This window comes from Maniola jurtina, chromosome 1 (genome assembly GCF_905333055.1).
Source record: "Maniola jurtina chromosome 1, ilManJurt1.1, whole genome shotgun sequence".
In the NCBI taxonomy this organism is placed as follows: domain Eukaryota; kingdom Metazoa; phylum Arthropoda; class Insecta; order Lepidoptera; family Nymphalidae; genus Maniola; species Maniola jurtina.
In genome coordinates, this window is record NC_060029.1 from 13,848,789 (window position 1) to 13,862,787 (window position 13,999).

At 37.2% G+C, this 13,999-nt stretch overlaps 2 protein-coding genes and 1 long non-coding RNA gene across 4 annotated transcripts in view; 1 reads left to right on the top strand and 2 right to left on the bottom strand.

Moving 5' to 3' along the window:
• LOC123867943 (carboxy-terminal domain RNA polymerase II polypeptide A small phosphatase 1) overlaps positions 1-3,206 on the bottom strand; it is a 14,576-nt gene extending 11,370 nt beyond the window's left edge. Inside the window, exons 1-2 of the mRNA XM_045910272.1 lie at positions 3,029-3,206; positions 2,390-2,703 (exon numbers count right to left, since the gene is read on the bottom strand). Coding sequence (XP_045766228.1) covers positions 2,390-2,703; positions 3,029-3,101 — 387 coding nt within the window. The 5' untranslated portion in view covers positions 3,102-3,206. The remainder of the gene's footprint in view (positions 1-2,389; positions 2,704-3,028) is intronic.
• LOC123867962 overlaps positions 1-7,292 on the bottom strand; it is a 27,266-nt gene extending 19,974 nt beyond the window's left edge. The window contains exons 1-2 of the long non-coding RNA XR_006796543.1: positions 7,280-7,292; positions 5,048-5,051 (exon numbers count right to left, since the gene is read on the bottom strand). This is a non-coding gene — a long non-coding RNA (uncharacterized LOC123867962). The remainder of the gene's footprint in view (positions 1-5,047; positions 5,052-7,279) is intronic.
• On the top strand, positions 3,906-13,947 carry LOC123867912 (mRNA-capping enzyme). 2 transcript variants are annotated; one of them, XM_045910248.1, is made up of 12 exons: positions 3,906-4,236; positions 4,311-4,447; positions 5,176-5,343; positions 6,258-6,361; positions 6,594-6,666; positions 7,556-7,792; positions 8,225-8,357; positions 8,888-9,033; positions 9,703-9,868; positions 10,211-10,311; positions 10,919-11,106; positions 11,679-13,947. In XM_045910248.1, the coding sequence occupies exons 1-12, from the start codon at positions 4,051-4,053 to the stop codon at positions 11,798-11,800; spliced, it is 1,761 nt and encodes a 586-aa protein (XP_045766204.1). In that variant the 5' UTR covers positions 3,906-4,050; the 3' UTR covers positions 11,801-13,947. The 2 variants fall into 2 exon arrangements, with proteins under 2 accessions (XP_045766204.1, XP_045766205.1); XM_045910249.1 differs by having other exon boundaries at positions 6,597-6,666.
• Positions 13,948-13,999: the final 52 nt, after the last annotated feature.

Consider the following 13,999-nt stretch of genomic DNA (forward strand, 5'->3'; position numbering starts at 1 on the left):
AAGATCGTTGTATCCAAACAAGACCAAGGCTGAAGCCTTGACACATAAGGTGTTAACCAAATCTGCGTGCTGACAAACAAACACTGGACCCTGAATATGTGTAGCTGACTTAGACTTTAAAAAGCGGCCAAGTGCGAGTCAGACTCGCGCACCGAGGGTTCCGTACTCGGGTATTTTTTCCGACATTTTGTACGATAAATCAAAAACTATGCATAAAAATAAATAAAAATCTGTTTTAAATGTACAGGCTAAGCCCTTTCGTATTTCGAAAATTGAAACACATTTTAATTATTATATTTGTGATATGACCACAAAGTCACGGTTTTCTGATTTTTTCCTTTACTTGTGCTATAAGACATAATTTTAGGTCAACGGGAAGTACCTTATAGGTTTTTTTGACAGACACGACAGACGGACAGACAAACACACAAACAACAAAATCATCTTATAAGGGTTCCGTTTTTCTTTTACAGGTACAGAACTCTAATAACTGGACGATTTCTATACATCTATAGTCTGTACAATCAGATTACAAAGATTTGTTTGTTTGCTTGTTTATCGTAATAAATAAATTCTAAACTACTGAACCGATTTTAATCATTCTTTCACCTATAAGATCTCCCACGCCCACTAAGCGATTTTATGTTCCAATAGATTACATAATCACATACCACTAGGTTAGCTTGCGAGTAAGGTCTAACAACTTGTAACAGAATAAAAGAAAGTATTACCTATTTTAAGCTATATTAACGGTTTATTCTCAAAATAAAAATACAAAAAAAAAGGTTTCGAGAAAGGCCTGGGCAAAAACTAACTGGACTAAACTACTCCAGCACAACTTCAAAAACAATAAATTCCGATTTAACATCCCTGTATGTGTGAATATAATTCTGTCCAGAGATGATTAACTTTAATTACTTGTATAATCTCACTCATTATAAAAACCTGTTGTAACTACAATTATTTTTATAAATACAATTATTGTCTTATACACATGTTAGTGTTAGACTTCGCGTGGGACTTAGGTATGTGAGACACATAAAACAAATAATTTTATTAACTCCTAAGTGGAATGAGAATGACCTGTATTTTAATTTGTATTTGATTAGTGCACAAACATTCTAATAGAGCTGAGGTCTTGGATGAATTAAACATGTTGAGATGTATAAAGTGTACTTTGACTATGCAAAGAATATGTTCAGTTTGAAGGAGACAATTTTGTGCCAGCAATGAAATGCTGTCTCGTTTTAACAGTGTCATAAGTCTAAGAAAAGTCAAAGTGTGCTTTATACAGTTAATAGGTAACACTATTGCGACATTCACAATGTATCAATCAGAAAATGAAACAAACAACAGAAAGACCCTATAATAATTGTGTAGATAAATTACTCCCCTGGTATTTACTTCAAAGTATTTTTAGCCCATGTTTTCTCAAGTCTCTATGCTGTATTGATCTTATAAAAGATATTAAAATTGGCAGTGGGTGGAAAGGTAGGCATGAAGAAAAATAACATAAGGGTCCAAACCACAGACATATACCTACAGATAAGCAACTCCAGTGGCTACTATAGTCCTCTCCCTCAAGCTAAGGTACTTACTTGTGAAATGTTATTCCTTCTGTTGTGTATCTATCTACAATATTTGACTTGTCTTACATACCCTACCCTGGTCTAGTTTAATTAGATCGCAGTACATTTTAATATATTTTAACCCAATCCTATCCACTATTACTAGCAAGGCTCTTGATAAATGAGCATAATAGTTTCTTCAGATTTTATTGCAAAATGGTGTAGGTATTTAGTAACTCTCATAAAGCAAATTATAATTGAATTTATATCAAGTTTTTACAAAACACATAAACAGCTTATTAAATTGACATACTAGCAACTATGTATTTGCATATGACATTGACTGATACATCTTGATAAGTGATAAATTCATACACTGATAAGGAACTGACACTCTGATACAAATACAAACATCTCTCATTGTAAATGTAATCAATGAATGTTTTAAATAAAGCATTAATGTACATGTTTGAAGCTTTTGTATCAAAAATATACTTTGTTTTTAGTTTGAATTGAACAATGTATGTTTAGGGTGATGGAGAGAGCTATACTTTTTTTTTTACATGATCAAATCAGAAATGTGGAAATTTAAAGGTGGACCAGAGTAACCATGATAATGTATAGGGACTAGACATATACAACCATGGCAAGATTGATTTTGTTCATTTAGGCAAGAGTCTCTTAACTTTCTAGCCCAAGAGCCACACTGATTCGTCTGCTACTTCTAAAGGTCTAGATCTAGTTAGAAATATTTGACAGCTGATTGTTTCATATCACTTCCCAACATTATAAATACAGTGCAAATTACAATAAGTACATACCTTAAAGGAGCTGTGTACTAATGTTTCATCGAGATCAATGACCATACACTTTTTATGCATGTCCTGGTGTCTCACTGGTGGTAACAATGGCCGCGGGGAATGGTCCGACATGACCAGCAGCGGGGGCGACGCCCGCCCGTCGATGCTGCTGGTGCCATTCCCGCCGGGCGGGCCCTTGCCGCGCCCGCCGCGCCAGCAGCATAGCAGCGAGCGCAGGAACCCACCGCTCCCGCTCGACTTCTTGCTCCCGAGGGGCGTGGACCCTGACACGGGAGTTCCATCGCCGTCATTATGCTGCCCGCCAGGGGAGGGCCCTAAAACAAACATTATACATCATCACTTCGCACTATTCCACACGCGGAAGCTCGGGCGGTAATCCGTGTACGATCGACGGTGAGACGAGGCTCTCAAGGTTGCTTGGGTATGTTATCGCAGCAACACGTTCCAATTGTTTACCTCGTCTCCGTAATCCGTTCTCACGGTACACGACCACACAATTCAAGGATAAGCCGCTTCACAATTCACTTAATAAGATTTGGTCACGATCAACAAACACACAGCTTTTACGACGAGGTAACATTATACGCTCCAATTTGATGGCACTAGGTAGGTAACAGGTGTAACTGGGTTTAGTTTTACCTCGATCGGATCCATAGTTGTTTAATTGTTCGTCATCCCGTGACACTTGAGTTATAATGGACGATGCGTCCATTTAAACATTTGTTATGAGCCCTTAGAGAAATGGCAACGGCGTTTATGTAAAATTTTAACACCATAAAACTATTTTTTATCTCCCTTCTATTTTACAAAATGGCAGGCTGGCCAAAGACTATAATAATATACACAGGACTGGCTCTGGGACAAATACCAAAATTGAGTGTCGCCAACTTATTATTTACTTAATTCTTTATCTCCTTCTCACATCAGAATATTAAGTAAAGAAAAAAAGAGTGCCAAGATCATAGAGGTATATAGTTATAATACGTTCATGGCCAAGATAGATTCAAGTTTTTCAAGTTTCTACCACTGTCACGAACGTACTGTGCAATAGTGCTGCCCAACATTATTGTAGTGGTATGGTGGTAAGTTGTGGAAAGTTTACACTGCGACCAGTTGCTTAAAATAAGACCTTCTTATTAGGCTGGATGGCTTGCCTGGGTAGAAAAAGAAAAAGTGTATTAGTTAGAGACAGATAAACCTATAGCAATTAGCCACACGGTTATCTAATAATAATCATATAAAGAGATAAATTAAATGCTGGAAAGGGACAGTGAATTTACTGGTTTCGCAAGGTTTGGAGGTGTTGCTATTTAGTAATTACGCTTTTTCTTGCATACCAGTTTCAAAAGAACTAGAATCGAGAGCCGGAAAGCTAGTTACAATAAATATTTCTTACCTAATTTTTAAAAAAAACTAGAATCCACAGCCGTGAAGCTAGTTGAAAATAAAAATACAATATAAAAATTTACTCTATGGTTACGTCAATTCAATTTGACATATTTGTGGTCTTGAAATTTGACATTCGTTGGTCATTGTTATTCTCTTGTAATTTTCCCTAATTTTTTTAACCAACGATGAAGCTGTTTTGATAACCGTATATTTGTAATTCATTAAGTATTAAATTCATGAACTAACTGTGTACTTCTGCCACAGCCGTGATCATGTCGGACAGAAATCCAGGCCCTATTCCAAGTCGATGGTTGAAATGTCCACGGAAAGCCACGGGTCTGTTCGCAGACCAGTTTTTAGCGTTTAAAACTCCTCTTGATTCACGCTACAATGATAAAGTTCAGGATATATATCGTTTCACGCCTACTATGCTATTTGACAGTGTAAAAAGTTTTAAGGTAAGTGAACTTTTTGACACAATTTGCAGGACAAAAATTCTTCGCGATGTTGACGTGTGTAAATTCGGTTTTAGAGAAAGCTTGGCCTCTGGATCGACCTGACGAACACGTCCCGATTCTATGATAAAGCGGAGATAGAGAGGAGGGATTGTAAATATGTTAAAATGCAATGTCGTGGTCACGGCGAAACACCTTCAGCGCAACAAACACAGTGCGTAAAATAAATTTTTCATTATATTTATAAATATGTATTACCACAGCCCTAACTCTATAACAAACGTGTTTATAAAATTACGCCTTATAATGTAACATAATGCATTATATAGGTTTAGTTATTAAAGACTAAGAATTTTTCAAACCCTCCCTCCTCCAAAAAAAGTGACAGGAGCTTTGGCACACTTTGGTACTCAAGGAATATGCCCTCCCAATTTCAAATCTATCAATGTAGGCTGTGCAGTACCTGTCAGTCAGTCTATAATCTATATGTATAGATAGACAAACACTCAATAAAAAATGCTCTTTTGCATATGTTTTGTGACTTTCCCCTGCTTCACACGGAAGAAAAATTATTCCACTATACAAGAAAAAGAAAGAAGAAGCACAAGGTTCATCATGATCAATCCATCACTGGCTCACTAATTGGCATGGGTCTCTTAAAATTTGGCCATAGTCTGCCTCGCTGGCTAAGTGCAGATTGGGGAGACTCCACACACCTTTGAAAACATAATGGAGAACTCTCAGGCATGCAAGTTCCTTCACAATGTTTTCGTTCACTTTTAAAGCAAGTGATATTTAATTGCTTCAAATGCACATAACTCTGAAAAGTTATAGGTGTGTGTCATCAAACTCCCAACCTCCCAAAAAAGAGGTGAACATCTTAACCACTAGGCTATCACTGCTTATCAAGCACAAAAGATAATAAGGGGTAATTATTTTCAGACAATTCATACACATAGTAAGTAGTTTTATGAATCAGAAGCCAAATGAAATAATTGGTGTGCACTGTACTCATGGCTTCAATAGAACAGGATTCCTCATAGTTTCTTACATGGTGGAACAGCTGGACTTCAGCTTGGAGGCAGCTCTCTTGGAGTTTGCTAAGAAAAGGTTAGATTTTTTGAACTTGCTAGCATAATATGTTAGGCATCATCCTAATCAGCTACAATTGTATGATGGCAGGTGTGTTTTAGTCGTGTGATGAAAATTGTCGTACGATGATCCAACAGGGGTGTCCTAAAAGATCAAGCAATGTTCACCCTCTCCCTCGCGTTGCGGTGCTCGCGCGATGACGCATGACCAATTAGGTTACTCAAAAGCGATCGCTATATTTGATTAAATTATCAATCGGTATCTTCTCTCTGGGCTGGTTTCCGCACTTAAAGATCGATCGGTATATTTGATTAAATGATCGGATGATCAAACGCATCGTGCGACGAAAATGCATCACGCCATCGTACAATCGTTGCCAATTAGGACGACGGGTAAGACCTCTAGATTATTGCTATAAAAAAATAGCAGGAGTATTTATATCTTTTTTTTTAAATTAGTGGTGTTAAAAAAGAATTTACTACCTACTGAAATAGACAACTTAGAATAATTTTAGAGCTACCCATGATGGAGACTGGTACCTAAAGCACAATTCATGACACTTATGAAACTTGTAATAAAACCTTGGGCTTCACCTACATTGGCCAGGCAGTAAGACATGTTATCAAGTGAACTGTGTATCTTTAATTTCACATCACCCCTAGCATAGCAGGATCAAACTGAGAGTTTCCTCACTAGGTGCACTCTACCTAAAGTCAAAGTTTGACGCTTCTAAACTCAAATAAGTTTGTCTTCACTTTTTATCATTAATCATGTCTGGTCTAAAGTCAGTGATATCAGAATCAGCATCAATAGTCTCTACTCTGATAAATAAAAATTATAGAATGAATTACAGATTATAGAATGAATCATAATTTTTTAATACAATGCATTTGAGTCTAGTGATCAGATAGTTTAAAGTAAACTCATTTCAGAGCTCCAGGGATTTATAAGCAGGACTACATAGAAGAATTGTATAGACGATATGACGATGTTAAAGATATGATATCTGCACCTGAGAGGCCAGATTGGTGCAATGGTAGGTTAATTAAAATACTACAAAACATTTGATATTGACTTTGACTGCTGTGATAAAAGTAAAATATACCGAGTGTTGAATTCAACATCAATTTACAAAAAAATATATAATAACTATCAGGGGAACAGGTTGAATAGATTTTGGAGGGTTGAGTTTGAGATGAAACAATTGCTGAATTAAATTTTAAGATATCAAAAAATTCTTATCATAGAATCATTTCTTATATTTTCAGAAGAAGAAGAAGTTGACTATGATGACGATGATGCACCGAGTTATTCACAGAGTGTGCCTGTACAAAGTTCCAAGTAAGTGACATGCTATAGTTAGAAACTTTCTTTGTTATGATCAGAGTACCTCTATGATACAACCTTAGATCATGAAATGAGATGAAAATGGTACATCTTACCTGGTGATGATGCAGTCCAAAATGGAAGTGGACTAACTTGAAAGGGATATAGCAGTTTTTATTAAACCCTTAATGTCTTATCTTTTATATTAACGTCTTATCTTTCTGCCCAGCGTTGTACTGGAACACTAAATCGCTTGGCGGCACAGCTTTGCCGGCAGCGTGGTAACTAGCTATGGTACAAGCCTCCTGCTAAACCAGACCAGAGACAATTTAGAAAAAATAAATTCGCAGATTACCTCCACCGGGAATCTAACCCAGCATCTCCCATTTATAATACCACAGTGCACACAACTGCGTCAAAGAGGTCGCCATCAATCGCAAACGAAACTATGTTTTCTAATTGAATTTCGAATGTTTTTGAAAACATTTTCGAATTGAATTTGAAAACATCTTTGTGATTGGTTGGTGCTTCAAAATGGTTAACGCCAACTGAAATTTTTGAATCTATCATTTGTATGGGATTACTGAACAGAGAGAGCACTATACGAACTTCATTCCGCGAATCACACTAATATTATAAAGGAGAAAGTTTGTATGACGTGTGTGTGTGTGTGTGTGTGTGTGTGTGTGTGTGTATGTTTGTTACTCCTTCACGCAAAAACTACTGGACGGATTTGGGTGAAATTTGGAATGGAGGTAGATAATATCCTGGATTAGCACATAGGCTACTTTTTATCCCGGAAAATCAAAGAGTTCCCACGGGATTTCGAAAAACCTAAATCCACGCGAGCGCAGTCGCAGGCATCGGCTAGTAGGGTATAAAGCCTTAATTTTATTTCACACAGTGGTCATAGCAGAAAGAAACGCCGTATAAAGAACAAGGAGTTCATGGCTGGTGTGAGTGGGGTGTCACTCTTTGAAGTGGAGCCCAAAGCTACAGAGGTCCAGAAGAAAGCTAAGGAGTTCTGCAAGTGGACCGGCAAGGAGTTCCCTGGAGCCCAGCCCGTTTCCATGGACATGCAGAATATATCGTACCTGCACGACAAGCCTTATAGAGTGTCTTGGAAGGCCGACGGCGTCAGGTATGTCACCTTAAAATGTTTTACCTATTAGATAAAATAAGTTATCTAATATACCTGTAGACAGTAATAGTAGTAGATCAACAAATTCTTGAAAAGTCTGTAATGGATTGGTGGCCCCTTTGGTGCTGCAAATGTTTATGCGCGGCAGTAGTCACTTAACATTAGGTGACCTGCCTGCTCATTTGCTAGCTATTTATAAAAAAATAAAGTGAAGCATTGACTCTTTTAATAGTGTTATTAATTGTGAATCTACTACTAACTGCAGTGATTTGCAAGATTACTAATTATTTTCAATATTATTGATTTTCGATCACATGATACATATTATAATGATTTTTGAACTCATGAATCGTGATACGTAGGTTTCCGTATATGATTTTTCGTATTTAAATGAAACAATAACTTTCCGATTCATGATAAATTGATTTTCAGATACATGATGTTAATCGACGGCAAAGACGAGGTGTACATGATAGACAGGGACAACTGCGTGTTCAAGGTGCACAACCTGCAGTTTCTACACAATAAGGACGACAGGCATTTGAAGAACACTTTGCTTGACGGTGTAAGTACTACATGACTCATAATACACAACAAATTGTTGATGCTGAGCGCCAGCGAGAAAGTGTACTTGATAACATGACGAGGTATACATGGTAGACAGGTCTAAGTGAACATGATAGACAGGACTAAATGAACATGATAGACAGGACTAAGTGAATATTATAGACAGGACTAAGTGAACTAATAGACAGGACTAAGTGAATATGATAGACAGTACTAAGTTAAACGGATAGACAGGACTAAATGGATATGATAAACAGGACTAATAATTGACCATAATATACAAGGTTAAATGGACATAATAGACAAGACTAAGTGGATATGATAGACATGACTAATTGGATATGATAGACAGGACTAAATAAATATGATAGACAAGACTAATTTGATATGGTAGACAGGACGAAATAAATATGATAGACATGAATAATTGGACAGGACTAAGTGAACATGATATTATACAAGATCTTTATTTTTCCGATAAACTAGGAAGCTTCTAAATTTTGTCCTTGAAGAAAGTTTTGTTTCCAGGAGCTAGTAATAGACAAAGTGGACGGCGTGGAGAAGCCGCGCTATCTATGCTACGACATCATCCGCTTTGACAACATCAACGTGGGCAAAGAGCCCTTCCACCCCGTCCGGCTGCACTGCATAGAAAACGAGATTATTAAGCCTAGGTGAGCCATACCACAGCCTAAAGAGATAAGTCATACAATCTTCCAAGGAATAAGTCTTGGCAGAGAAATCCTGTTACTTGACAGGGGCAAGGTGGATGTTGGGACTGACGGTCGGCAGAAAAATACTTCCTTTTATTAGTGCATCAGTTATTTGAACAGGTCCTCAACCAAACATCTCAGGGTGACCAAATTCATATGTTATTATAATGAGGGTAATTTTAAAACAGTGTCGTTTGCTTGTGGTGTTGATTATAAAAATGACATTTTTTGAGAAAATATGAATCTCATTTCCGAGGTATTTCGGCATGCGATTACGAAACTGATGTCTTTTTAAAACCGTCGTTTTTTTTTGCAGAAATAGATATGGATTATTGGTTGTCTTGCGAAACTTTTCAGGATGCTATTTACGAAAATGATGTCCATTTTGAAATCCAAGATGGCCATTTACGGGCTGATTGTAAAAATGGCGTCCATTTTCAAATCAAAATGGCCGACATATTTTTTTATATGTGCGTGGACGTACACGCATAGCAATTTAAAAAATTACCACAGCCATATTCGATTTCAGAATGGTTATGGAGATGTTAAGAATACAGTATTACATAACGATGTGAAAAAATACTCCTAGGTTATCAGCTATTATATATAGTAGGTATTACCACATTGCAGGCACAGGGCAATAACGGAGGGCAGGATAGCGAAGGAACGCGAGCCGTTCGGCGTGATCCTGAAGGGATTCTGGGACGTCACCATGGCGGGGCAGCTGCTGGACGACAAGTTCGCGCGCACGCTGCACCACGAGCCCGACGGACTCATCTTCCAGCCTTCCAAAGAGGTAGTGCAGGCAAACCTCCTTTGCTATCCTGCCCACCGTCAAGGCAGGAGCCAGGATAGCAAAGGAGGTCAATATTTCCGAAATAGAACTTCTTTAGGCGCAACTTGAGAGATTGCTTGAGAGTGACTTAAAGTTTTCGGATGGACTCACTTACCGAAAATGGTCGCCAAACATATTAGTAGGACAGAGTAGTTAGTGTCATAAATTAATAAAGGTTACACTCACTATTTTTTTTAAATCAGCCTGTTGGAGTCCACTGCTGGACATAGCCCGTCTCGAGTATGCGCCATCACACGCGTTCTCCGCCATCTGTCTTTTTACGATATAAATGATTAATTTCAGCCGTACGTGCCCGGACCTTGTGCAGACGTACTGAAGTGGAAGCCGAGCAACATGAACAGTGTAGACTTTAAGCTGAAGATCACTATCGACAACAGACCGGGGTAAGATCTGTTTTTGCCAGACGTTTCTTACACTTAGGATCGTCCGTAATAAGCTTCGCCTCAAGAAAGTCCAAAAGTCGTTTGTGGGAGGGAATAAGTATAATTTTTTATTACAAAATTCCACAATCAATAAAATCGTTGAGTGACATTTTTTTTACAATTTGTATATTAAACAATTCTATATTAAAATTTAAAATATGGGTCCACACAAACCACATATCAGAGGTAATTTATTTGTTAGGATTCCGAACTTCAATAGGAAAAAATGAACCCTTATGGCTCATTTTGTTGTCTGTTTGTCCGCCTGTCCGTCGTATCTGTAAAGATGGGGTACTTCCGGTTGACCTAGAATCATGCAATTTGGCAGATAGGTAAGTCTTATAAGTTATAGCACCAGTAAAGGAAAAAATCCGAAAAAAAAATATTAAAATTTTCACGAGAAATTTAATTTATTAAATCACGTAGATCAATCAGCATAGATCGTTATCATCTTGCAGTGTTCTACATAAAAGTGTTAGGTATATGTTGCACGATGGTACGAAACCCTTCGCGTGCGAGTCCGACTCACACTTGGCCGGTTTTTATAATTATTTCCATTTGTCTCTAGTATGTTGCCAAAGAAGATCGGTTGTTTGTACGTGGGTGGTGACACGTTCTTCGCCACGATGCGCGTCACCAAAGCCGTGCGGGAGCTCAACAACAAGATCGTGGAGTGCAAGTTCGAGAACAACGAGTGGGTGTTCATGCGCGAGCGCACCGACAAGAGCTTCCCCAACAGCTACAATACTGCCAAATGTACGTCGTTTTTTTTTCAGAATTTTCAAAAGTCTGTCTGTTGTTATTATATGTATGTGTGTATGTATAATATACTTTATTGCACCACAAAACCCAAATGACCGGTTACAAAAAAGAAAACTTAAAATGTAGGTACAAATAGGCGGTCTTATTGCTAAATAGCTATCTCTTCCAGACAACCTTAACACAAAGGAGAAAACGAACAGATGGTCAGTGGGAGGTGGTGTATATAATACCTAAATACTAACAGCAACCCATCCATATAACCAATTTGGACAAAATTTGGTACCAAGATAGCTTGCATCCTGAAGCCTATTTATATTCCGGAAAACAATTCGGATTTTCAAAAACCTATTTTACACCCTTATGGGTTGAATTTTCAATATTCCTTCGCGAATGTCTACGTCATGTCATAACCAAACTTTTGGCATGCCAAAAGCCCGATCCGTCCAGTAGTTTGAGCTGTGCATTGATAGATCCGCCAATCAGTCTGTCAGCTTTTCCTTTTATATAGATAGATAGATATATGTTTAGATTACTGCATATAAGTTGTAATATATGTTTGTTTTCAGCGGTCTTCGAGAGTATAAAGAACCCGGTGACTCAGGAGTTCCTTCTGGACTACATCGACAAGCACAGATTCATGGACGACACGGACCGAATGCCGCCGCCCGCCAAACGCGGGCGCAGATAGGGCATAGCTAATTATTTATACTAATTAATTATTTATACAATAAAATGGAGAAATGGTTCTTCATCTTATGAAAAAATCCATTTCAATCAATATGGCCGGTTCACATTGTTCCAGTCACTGGATACTGTAAGTTCCCTTCAATTACGCAGCTAATAAAAGTACGGTCTATTTTTTCAATTATAATGCAAAACATTTAATCCGTTTTGAAATAGTAAGGCCGGTTGACATTAATCCAGTGACTAAATCCAGCAAGTTCTCAACGCTGGACTGAAAATAGAAATAAATGGCATCGTTTAAAGACTAGGCCACTAGGCTAAACTGCCGTAATTTTATCAGTTTTGAGTCGCTATTTAGTCGCAGTTTCATATTAAAAGTACAACTATGAATCAAAATGTGCCGTTTACAGTCTCATTAAATAACGTGATTGAAATGACTCTCTTTCCTGGCTCAAAAGTGAATTCGTTTATTTTGACGATTTTGTATAAATTGTTTCGTGCATATTTGGGCACAAAACTTATAAAAGTTCCCTGTGCTTAAAATTACGGGAATAGCCCAATTTATGTAGCATTAACTCATAACACTCGCAGACATATAAGTTGCACAACATATTATGTAACAATAACTCTAATAATTTTGTGACACTGGATTATCGGTCTTTATGATTCCAATGCGCTGGATTGAAGACTACTTCTGGGGTTGGATTCAACACCTAACTTTATTCATTAGGTACTCTGCAACTAGAACATCACTGGAATAGTTCACTGGACTGATACATAACTGGAACAGTTCACTAGACTGGAATATTACTGGCATAATGTGAACATGCCATTATGTAAGATAGTTTAGTTGTTACCGTGAAACAAGACAGAATTATAAATCATATGACATCATTACTTGTTTGGTCAAAAGTGCCTTTGTTATCATTTGCCTTTATTTATTTATTTTATTCTGGTGTATAAAATTACTGTACAATACTCAATAGATACTTATTCTTTAAACTTCTAATTTTATGATTATAAATATAAAGAAATACGAAACTCGTAAATTCAATATTTTGAATCTACACAGAATTTCTGGATGTTCATTCTGATTTTCGCTTTTCAAAAGCGTTTTTTACCAAAATGGATAAATTTTCCCGATTTCGGTGAGAATTTCGCATTTTTCGGTATATGAATAGATGAAAAAGACACATTTTTTAAGAAAAAAAAATTGGAAGATTTTTTTTATAAATCCATCGTCATCTTATGTTGTATGTATGTAATGTATTAATTTATCGATTATTTATAGGTTACTTACTATACTGGTGCGTTTTCAACTTGTATTAGACGCATGTGCCCAGACGTATGCCTCATGTTCACTGGCAATAGTGCATGCACGCAATACCGCACGCATTCTCTTGCAGCCTCTCCCTTGTTTTTAAAGCACACGCAACTTTCATCCATAGTTATATTAAAAAATACGAAAGTATATACAGTCCGACAATTCTCTTTTGGCGCGTGGCCAAAATCGGAACTAAAGCCGCCATCTAAAGAAATGTACTTGTTGACAGTTCGCTGTGTCGACATAAAGCTACAACAGCGCTCTCACTCAAGTGCCAAAGCCTTCTCGGACTGTATGTCTGTATAGTGTATCTATCTGCTAGCGTTTCACGGCCCATTTGTTTAACCGTTTTTGACGAAAGTTCGTAATAAGATAGCTTGTATCCTGGAAACGGGTATAGGCTACTTTTAATCCAGAAAAACTTTTCCTTCCACTTAAATTTTAAAAAAACTAAATTAATAGGCACTATGCGTAGACGCATACGCTATTGCATTATTTCGGCAGGTTACATGACGCATACCTCTACGCCAGTTGAAAGCGTATACCAGTATAGTTAGACCGTATAGCTGATTTTTCAATCGTCAGGCAACCTAACGGCCAAAATTAATAATAATATAGTCCATGGCATGTATTTAAACGATCTTTTTATTTTTGCGAAACAGTCATCCTTTCAAATGATTGATCATTCTTTTCAATGATTGAACTTCTTTCTTTGAATTTTTTTTTTTATATACTTTTAGGTATATTAATTAGTACCTAACCCAATAGTACCTAAGTGCTTGGCCACAAATCTTACCTAACCTAAGATTTTGACTCGGCAAATGGCCGATCACGTCATAAAAAAAAAGATCATTGATTTTTAAAAAGTGCTCATCCAAA

Coding starts and splice junctions, on each gene's coding strand:
- LOC123867912 (XM_045910248.1), top strand. CDS start 4,051: ATGTCGGACAGAAATCCAGGCCCTATTCCAAGTCGATGGTTGAAATGT. Junction 4,448..5,175: donor CCTTCAGCGCAACAAACACA/GTGCGTAAAATA, acceptor AATTATTTTCAG/ACAATTCATACACATAGTAA. Junction 8,358..8,887: donor AGAACACTTTGCTTGACGGT/GTAAGTACTACA, acceptor TTTTGTTTCCAG/GAGCTAGTAATAGACAAAGT.